The sequence below is a fragment of the Alnus glutinosa genome, chromosome 2 (genome assembly GCF_958979055.1).
Source record: "Alnus glutinosa chromosome 2, dhAlnGlut1.1, whole genome shotgun sequence".
NCBI lineage: Eukaryota > Viridiplantae > Streptophyta > Magnoliopsida > Fagales > Betulaceae > Alnus > Alnus glutinosa.
The window spans coordinates 25,390,871-25,401,297 of record NC_084887.1 but is presented as its reverse complement, the minus strand read 5'-3'; the positions used below and the strand labels follow the sequence as shown (position 1 = coordinate 25,401,297).

Sequence of the window (10,427 nt, the reverse complement as noted above, 5' to 3'; positions counted from 1 at the left end):
ACTACCTTTCCTCCCTATTCCCTACACACATATAAAATCCAAGAAACCCTAAAACAAAGCCTCTTGCGCGCGAGCGAGAGAGAGACACACACACACAAAAGGTTCAGCTCCATTTCGTCGGCGGCGCTGTAAGGTCACCGCACTTTCTCATTCACTTTCGTTTCCGTCATTTTTGTTCAATTTTCTATCTATATCTGCCGCTCTTTTTGGTTGCTGAGAAAACTGTTTGTGGTTTTAGACAATTTGAGCAAAATGACTTGTTTTCTGCAAATTTGAGGATATAACCGCGTATGGGTCTGCGTTGGTTTTTGGATTTGATCTGTTTTTAGATCTCTGGCTCTCCAGAGCCATCATCGTCTGTGTTATGAATTCGTTGATGCTTCTTTGTATCAACGAATTAAGTTTGATTTTCTTCCAACTTATATTAAGTTTGATTATTTCTTAGAAGATAAATGTAGTTATTTCAATAAGTTGACAATTTATTATAATATAGAGATCTTTAATTGACGAAATTTGAATTATAAATTCCGATTTGATGATTGATAGAGCTTAAAAACTTTTTTGTAAAATTTTCTTGTTCTTTTTATATATTTATTTATTTATTTTTCTTCTTCTATGGAATCATTAAAAATAAAGGGCCAGATCCTTGGTCGTTTTTTCCCTTGTGCTGATGGGCTCAAACGTTATTTTTTTCCCTTACGCAGCCCTTGAGCCTTCTTTAGGCTCCAAAGCAAAGTACGCAGCAACACCCAAGAAGCCGAAGCAAAAGCACTAGGTTCTCATTCCTCTCTTCTGTAAAACCCTGTCTTTGCGCCGTCACAGCTTCTTCTCTCTTACTCTCGCTGGAACGGTACAGAGAGAGAGATGGGTCAGATGGGAGAGATAGAAAAGCCGATATTCAGAGACATAAGGCATTATTTCTGTGAGTACTGTGGCATTTGCAGGTCCAAGAAGTCCCTCATCACCTCTCACATCCTCGCCCATCACAAGGTCTGCATCTGCCTCTCTTTCTCTGATATGTGCTTGTTTGTATATTGAAAATTTGAAATAGCTGTTTATTTTTTCATTGTTTTCCTATTTTTTAGGAAGAGATGGGGGAGAAGCGTGCTGATGAAGAAGAGAAAATAGGGGGGACAAAATCCAATACTTGCACAGAATGTGGTTCCACTTTCAAGAAACCAGCGTATTTGAAGCAGCATATGCAGAGTCATTCCCTTGAGGTATTTGTTTGCGTGGTTTTCCTTTTTGGTTTGCATGATTAAGTGTTTTTGAGATTCGGTTTAGCCCATTTTAGCTTTAGATTTGTGTATTTGAAATGATTATTTTGTTGGGTTGGGGTTGGTCTGATGTGGTTGGTTGTAGATGATCTATCTCGCACGAACTCATAACAATTTCGGCTTTGAATTTGCTGGTTTGAAATGATTGTATTATTGATTTTTTGTAGTATATGCCTGCTAGATCAGTGTGTGATTATGTTGGCCCATGAGCTAGAAGATCTTAAAACACTACAAAATTACTTCTCTTACAAAAATTTGCACTAATAGAATTGATTTATCAATGAGTTTTTTTGTTGTTGCTGTTTTTGTACCCATGTAAGAAATATGACATGTGGTTAATTTGATCTCAAAACTCATTTCACTTTTTAGTTTACTAAATTTAACTTTTGTAGAAAGCATATATTCTTTTGAAGAGGCCGTTAACCGATAAACTACTAGAGCCTCATATGAGCAAAATATGGGCTTTATTAGAGGTGGGTGCATGTTATAAGATATTGCTATGATACTTTTTTATTTCCTACCTGCCAGCTGTGTTGATGGCTGTTTGCACCTTGGTAATGAAATTTATTTAGCTTATGGGTCGAATGAAGATGAATTATTTTGCAGGAATCTTTACTTATTTGAGATGTTAAAGTGTGTAGCATTGGATCCCATACAATGAACTCCAAAATGCGAGAGGCTGTATCTTCAGACTTGAATGGACTAGTATCAGGTGGGAGACCTCCTGAGAAGCTCCTTCAAGTGAGCCTCAATCACGCCATGTTTCCAAGTTGAGGTTTGAAGGTTTCTTGTCATGTATATTCAGATGCTGTGGATAGTTATCCTTGCAGTTCTCGTAGCTCTTGACTCTTATTTGATCCTTTTGATTTTGTTGCAGAGGCCATATAAGTGTCCTGTTGATGATTGCCATTCCAGCTACAGAAGAAAGGACCACTTGACTCGCCATCTGCTACAGCACCAAGGAAAACTCTTCAATTGTCCAATTGAGAACTGCAACCGTGAATTTTCTTTACAAGGCAACATGAAAAGGCACGTAAAAGAATTCCATGGCGAGGATCACCCTCCCACTGATACTGAATGCCAGAAGCAGTATGTCTGCCCTGAAATTGGGTGTGGGAAGGTATTCAGATTTGCGTCAAAGTTGCGGAAGCATGAGGACTCCCATGGCAAGTTGCTTTGCTTTCCAAAATTGCAATTCCTACTATAATTTTGCTTCTGGATATCACTTTATGTCTTCTTTATTTTTATAGTGTAGATTTATCTTGTTTAGTAACAATTTTCTTGAAATGAGAAACAAGTACTCTTGCTAAATAGTGGCAATTTTATCAAATGCACTATTTGACAAATGCCTTTACTGCTGCAGTTAAACTAGACTCAGTGGAGGCGTTCTGTTGTGAAACTGGTTGTATGAAATATTTTGCCAATGATCAATGCCTTAAGGCCCACATCAAGTCCTGCCACCGACATATTACTTGTGAGATATGTGGGACCAAGCAGCTGAAAAAGAACATTAAGCGACACCTGCAAATGCATGAAGCCGAAGTGTCATTGGTGAGAATCAAATGCCATCACAAGGGTTGTCTTCACACATTTTCAAATGTAAGATACAACACCATCGATATTCTCCATTTTCAGCTTATTTTTATTTTTTTTGAAAGGTGCTTATTTTTATATATACACAACTGAATATTATATGGCTTTTCAATGATATTTTTTGCACTTGTTTATATATATATATATTCAGAAATCAAATCTCCGTCAGCACGAGAAGGCTGTGCACCTTGATCTTAAACCTTTTGCCTGTAGCTTTAGTGGTTGTGGAATGAGATTCGCGCACAAGCATGTGAGAGACAATCATGAAAAAACAGGGAACCATGTTTACACACCTGTAAGTTTTTTATCCATGGATGAGTCAAAACTATTGTGTGTTCATCTGGATAGACACCCTTTTCCAACATGTATAGAAAACGACATTCATGCTTGGATTCATTAATTGCTTTGCGTTCAGGGGGACTTTGAAGAGTCAGATGACCAATTTCAATCGAGGCCTAGGGGTGGGCTGAAGAGAAAGTGCCCAACTGTAGAAATGCTGATCCGAAAGAGGGTTACTCCACCAAGTCAGTTTGATGAGGGATCTGACTATCTTTCTTGGCTGCTCTCACAGAGGAATGAGGACGAGCAGTGAGTCGCATGCCCTCTAGTTTTGTGCGATGTGAATAGAAAATCGAAATATATAGTTAATTATAGATGATATATATAGCTTATTAGCATCCTTGTATAATCTGGTTATGTTCCTCATTACAAGTCGTTATGTCCTTTTGGGGTTCATTCATCAGTTGCCTCTACTCACTAGTATTACTCATCATTGAATACAAATGTAGCCTTAGTTTCTTTAACCATCCTTTTTTCTGCCTCTTTTTTTTTAAAAGTGAAAGTTGGGTTAAGGTTTGCTCACTCGAAATTGCTTTAGCCAAGAGAATTGCTTTAAAGAGTAGGGGTTTACACCGCCCTAGATGGTCTGTTTTAACTCCAATCTGCCTCTGTCACCGCCCTAAGCGGAGATACTGCCTGTCACCACATGGTGTTAGCTGCTAAGATTTTTCACACAAGAAAAACAGAGACACTAATAAGCGATGGTTTTTGTACAGAGAATCATAACATCTTCCCAGCGGAACGGGTATATCTTTTGTGTCTACAGAAAGCAGGGGTTGAAGAGAGTAATCATCAAAAAAAAAAAAAAAAAAAAATCCACAAGAAAACTTGAAAAAGTAATAATAATAAAAAAACACTAGAAATGACAGTGTTGACCGCGCGACGGCAGGTGGGTAGCAGCAGTGATAGGGAGGGCGGCTAAGGTTAAGGGTTGTCGAATGAAATAAAAACTGGAAAGGTGAAAAGTAAGAAAATTGAAACCCCAAGCAAAAGAAGATTTTTTCAAATACCACCAAAACAACGTTGTATTGAAGTAGGAATTTTTTTTTTAATATATTATATTTTTTAATATCAACTCCACCTAACCTACCGCTATCAGCCTATAACTTTTATGCTTTTTTGCAGGAGAAACTTGTATTTAAAAGTATCAAAGGACAGAGATTAATATAAATTATGAGTAGAACACACTCTTGATAATCGGCTTGCAAGAAAATGGTACTCAATAATTTATTATAATTTTTACCTCTATAATTATTTCACCAAATATGTACAATTTTTACTACAAACTTATGTTTTTAAATGTTTTTTTAAAAAAGTATTTTTTGCATTTTGATTTGAAATTTGTTTTGACCATATAATAATAAATAAAGTCGAGGACTGCTATCGTAAAGTCCACTTAAGCATTTCTGCCGACATATGAAGAGAACATTTATTTATTTTTAATTTATAAAAGGCATGAAGAAAACATTAACATTACTGGTACGACACTCATTTCTTGATTATTTTAAATTCAGAAAGAAATTAAAACTTGAGATTGATTAATCCTTTCTTTTTCATGCTTTGTGGGTTTACTTAGAATTTACGTTATATGTGTGGGTTCACTTTGGGTCTTACGCAACATCCAAAAGACCATTTCTAAATTCACTTTTGGTGATTTTTTCAGAATCCCAAAAAAAAAAAAAAAAAAAAAAAAATTCATTTTTGGTGATTTTCTCAAATAAGGCCTACGCAGGAAAGATCAAAAGAAGAAAATAAAAAGAAAAGAATTCCTTTACCATTCACTTCTCCCAAAAAAGTGAATCAAAGATGGATGTGAACTACAGTTACACCATTGTTTCACAGAATTATTTCACCAGGCTTCAGGCTTCAGGCTTGTAATGATTCGTCTTTGAAAACTGTATAAAATAAAGGCCAATCAATAATGTAGGAGGGTTTTGCAGGTGACGACCCACTAACTATTTTGTCAAACTATTATAATTACCCTCTTCTCCTTCCATCCTGTTACAAACTTTGTTAACCAAGACCATTTTCAATTTTAAAACTATTAAATTATAACATTTTTAGTTATTTTGTGAGCTAAATCATTAAAAACTACGAAAATTATTTTGGTGAGTACTGTTTATTTACCAAAAGAATAAAATTTAATAAAATTTTCTCTCCCTTTCTTAATTTTTTTTTTTTTCACACTCAAAGCAAATATTTATTTTTCACATTCTGCTTCTCAACGCTTATATTGAAAACATATGACATTTTTTTTTAAAAAAAATATGACCTTTAGAATATATATATATATATATATATATATGATGGTTAAGAAAATATAAATATTAGAAAATATGTCCGTTAGAATAAGACTCATATTCAGAAATACGAGTATTAGGAAAATATAAACATTCAAAAATTTAAATGTTAGACAAAGAATAAAGAAATATTTTTAAAAAGAATATTTAAATAGAATAGGAAAAATGAATAGATAAAATGATGAGGCTTTTGGGGGTGCTTTAAAAAAGTGGATAGCTAAAATAGAGAAAATATGATTTTTAGCTATTTTATTTTTGGTTAATAAAATCTGATGAGGCTATTGAGAATGCTCTAATCAACACGTGCTTCTTATACGAAAGAATAATGTTAAAAATCATATTCTTGTCTCGTTTTTATTTTGTTTTACTGGGTTAATCTGATAGCATTCATCAACTTTTGGATTTTCTTTTGTTAAAAACAAAATTATGGGTTGATAAATACTGCCACGTCAACTGAGTGAGATCAGGTATAGTTTTTAACATTTCTTTATATAAAATTATAAATAAGAACTCCATACTTATAACTCTTTTATAACCGTTTTACAATTTGTTGACAATCAACAAGTTGTAAAATAATTGTAAGCGTAACGTTACTCTAAAAATAAATTATTTCTTTATCCTAAATGGTTACCGTTGCTAGAGATTTATTTCTATAACAGTCAGTAATATATATCAAATTATTTGGCTTGGGTGCTGTCAAATATAATTGTAGTTTTTTTAATTGTTCAAATTTAATTTCAATTGTTTTCAGAAAAAAGAAAAGATAAATTAAATCTAGACCATTAGAAAATTTTTAAGAGATCTTCTGTACACTACCATTAAGCATTGTCTAAAATTGAAGTCATAAATTATTACTTTTCCAATCAAAAATAAAAGGGAAAAGTACACATATCCCTCAAATTGTCACACAATTGTCAATGTGCCCTTCAAACTATCAATTGTGTCAATGTCTTTCTTAAAATATAAAAAAATGTCAATATAAAACAAAATCTTAAAAATTCACAAAAAAAAAAAATGAAAAACCTTGGTTTTTATTTTTATTTTTTCGTTTTTTTTTTAATTTCGTTTTTTTTTTCCTTTCTAATTTTTTTTTAAAAATATTTTTTGTTTTGTTTTTATATAATTTTATAAAGAATATTTTTATTATTACGAGAGACATTGACACAATTAATAATTTAAGAATACCTCGACAAATTGTGCGATAATTTGAAACGAATTTATGTATTTTTTCCAAAATAAAAAGACAAACTCGTTGTCCCACTTTTTTATGAAATTATGAGTGTGAAGTACCAATCAAATTCAAGTTGTTGTAACAATAATTCAACTCCAAGAATAATCGATAAAAATAAAAAAATAAAAAATAAAAAAAAAGGAAAAGAATAAGAGGATCCTTAAGAAATCCATCGTACAGGAGAAAAGATGAACTTTGCTTCCGAAAAGACCAAAGACAGTACCCTGTAAAAGGCCAGCAAGAGGTCCTCTAATGGGGACAGCCTCTTTCTTTAATCTGCATAGTGCATATATACGTTCCTCATTTCACAGCCATAACAAGACAGACAAATTAGCAGGGACAAAGAAACACCATTGCCTTTTTCGGTTTTTTAAGTCTACACAAAGTCAGAGTACAACTTACGTCCTAAAAATAATAATAGTAACCCAATATAAGCTGATTACATTTTCACCTAAATTGAGTTGAAATTTATATATATATAAATAAGTTTTATAAATATAAGATTCTATAATTATAACGTATAAATATTAACATAATAAACATAATATGTGTATATTACAAATGTTTAATTGAGCTTGAGCCGCATTGGAGGCTCAACTTAAAAAAGCCGAGTTCAAGCTAAGCTAGAACTCGACTAGGTTTTTAACGAGACGAATTTGAACAACTCTTTAAAACTCAGCTTGAATACGAGCCTTAATCTTAATTCTGTGTATTCTTACCGGCTCCAAAAGTCCTAAACTCGGTTCAAATGCAATCTTATGTCACACTTTATGACATTGTACTAAAAATTATTATTAGATATATTTTAAAAGAATTATTATTGAATTCGAAATGCAATACGGGTAGCATATTTTTTTTTATTGTTAGCCCATTAGCAGCTAGCTTAGGCTTATGATCGATGGCACTGGGCAGTTCCTCATAAGTCAGCAATACATTTTAATTCTCCCCATTTCCTATACAACAAGTACGTACGGCCTTATTCAGGTCAGAACTTTGAGTGTCTTGGTTGCTAAAGATGCTTGGGACTATCATGAGGCTTCCTTTATTTATTTACATCACCACTTCACCTTAATTTTCATGACTAGATATATAATTATTAGATTAGTATGCTTGTTAATGTGTTTTAGTGAGTATTTTTTGTTTTTAATTCTGAAAAGTGTTATTAGGCAAGTAAAAATTGGTTTTTTTTTTTAAAAAAAATATGATAATTTAATTAAAGAGTTTTTAAATAATATTAGATAATCTAAATTTTCTCATTTCAATAATTTTAATCAAATAATTTTTTTTTAAAAAAAAATTAATGTACGAACAACCGCATGTAGATATGCTTTTTCCATAAGCAAGTATACGAAAAGGAATTACGAAATTATTACGTGTTGCAGAGGGATCGATGTTTCAGTAAGCAGAGGAAGAGAACCCCCCCTCCTGGACGGTGGTGGGGTGAGCTTCTGTTACCTTGGAAGCCACGCCTATATCTCTCTCTCTCTCTCTCTGACATTTTTATGTGGACCCCACGGCAGCATGGCGGGAAAAGGCGTGACGTGCGGGAAAAATATGCCTAATCAAGGATTTTATATATGTGCCCATACAGTGAAAGATCTCGTCAGCGCTTCGCTCAGCATCTCAGCCGTTGGATCCTCTGATCAGTTTATCAGAACCCACGTGGTGGGTCCCTCTCATTGATAATGAGACGTCGACCTTTCACGAGCGCAGCTGTGCTGATAGGGCCAATTGGGTACGGCCACGTGGGACTCTCAATAGTACAAAAATTCGTTTGTGTAATTGTGTGGAATTCCTTGCGATCAGGTTTCCGTAATCGCGTCTTGGTTTTGCGTCCAACACTCCAACTTCATGACCCACTGTACACACCGGCACGAGCCGGTGGAAACTTTTAAGTTTAACCACCCAATTTGTGTAAAAAAAATCGACAAATAATATTTTTATTTTTACATTGTAAATATTGATTTAAAATCAAATGTATGAAAAATTTATAAGAGATGTATATAACACGTCTCTAAAAAATTATTTCTTTTTTTTGTTCATATATATATATATTTTTTATTTTTTATTTTTATTGAATCACTCACTTTTATTATTGTATTTAATATTATTTTTTGTATGTTGTTACCACTCACCAAATTTTGGAAAAATTTTACTCAAATTTGCATTCCAACCAGTTAGTCAAAATAACCTTTAACTAGGCAAGTGCTAGACACCATTTTTCTTTTCTCTCTTTTGACTTTTTTCAGTTTCGTAAAACTTAAAAAATGACTTAACTTGAATGGATTCATTCATGTGTTTGTTTCTTACATCTTGATGACATTCAATTTTGAAAGAAAATTTAATCAAATGATCAATGGTTTGCATTTGAATTGAGTTTGAATATATTTTTCTTTTTCTTTTTAATATTGTTCATGGTTAAAATATATAGTGAATATATTCTCTCACCCTTAAAATGAAGTGCAACCTCTTAAGTAATTTCTTAACATTTAAAAATAATGTTGATGAAGTATTATTTTTGACTTTTCATGATTATATTAATATGATTTTAGGCATTTGAAATGTAAGGGCTCATTTGAGTGTACAATTTTTTGAAAAATTGTAAATATCGATATTTGTAGCTTTTTAAAATTATGTTTGGACAATTTAAAACACCCGAGACAAAACTAAAAAAAATTATGTCAAATTTGAGTAGAATTTTAATGTTAAAAAATAGTTTTTCAAAAATATTTGAAAAATCAAGGGTACCCAAACATGCCATAAGGTTTTAAGAATTTAATTGGACTTGATATATATATATATATATGCAGGCATTTTAGTTTATTTCAATGTCCTATATTTACCATGCAAATTAAACAACTCGATCATATTAAATCATTCTTTTGCATATTTACCTTATGGTAAAATGGTAATTAAGATCCACTATCAACAAATTCAGTTCTTCCAAAAAAAAATCAAATATGAACTTTTCCAATATATACAAGGACAGCGCTGCACCCTTTTTTTTCTTAGCTAAGTTGCTCAGGGTCTTCTCCTCCCTTCCAATTTTCCAAAATTTGCCATTCATACCAATTTTATCAACAAGGTTTGAAAACTTCATCCAATCATATAACCTTTCTTGTACACTTAATCTTTTATATATATATATATATATATGGTGAATATTCAAGAGCAAATTATGAAGAATCGACCAAAACAAAGGCAATAAATTCTATTGAGAGTATTGTTATAAATACTACGTAAGCTTTTACTGCAAGTCTTTTGCAAAGTTGACATGATAGTTTAAGTATTTTTCACACTTTACTCTTCACATGGGTATAAGAGTTTGATCATTTCATCCATCAAATTTGTATGAAAATTATAGTAAAAATTGTAATGCCCTAAATATTTTTCATTACTTAAACCAGTTTTTTTTTTTTTTAGATTTTTAAACCTATATGTATTATACGATTAGACCCAGTAAACAATAAAGCTTAATACACCTTCTATAATATAATGGTAGTATAACAGAAAATGTAAAAGCGCGCAAATCGGACAAATATTACGAGGTAATATATAAGAGAAAAACCGGCCGGAACAGACACGTGTACGTTACTTTCTCTCTGGCTTAACTTCTCCTTCTTCACCTGTCGTCATGCTTGTCTTAAATATGTTTCACGCCTCATAATATCACAAGAGTGTGACAAC

At 32.4% G+C, this 10,427-nt stretch overlaps 1 protein-coding gene across 2 annotated transcripts; it reads left to right on the top strand.

Annotated features, from left to right (window-relative positions):
* Positions 1-3,676, top strand: LOC133861960 (transcription factor IIIA-like). Of its 2 annotated transcripts, none has more exons than XM_062297795.1 (7): positions 1-133; positions 705-990; positions 1,086-1,220; positions 2,155-2,443; positions 2,641-2,876; positions 3,022-3,165; positions 3,286-3,676. In XM_062297795.1, the coding sequence occupies exons 2-7, from the start codon at positions 865-867 to the stop codon at positions 3,460-3,462; spliced, it is 1,107 nt and encodes a 368-aa protein (XP_062153779.1). In that variant the 5' UTR covers positions 1-133; positions 705-864; the 3' UTR covers positions 3,463-3,676. The 2 variants fall into 2 exon arrangements, with proteins under 2 accessions (XP_062153779.1, XP_062153780.1); XM_062297796.1 differs by having other exon boundaries at positions 15-128.
* The last annotated feature ends 6,751 nt before the right edge of the window (positions 3,677-10,427 follow it).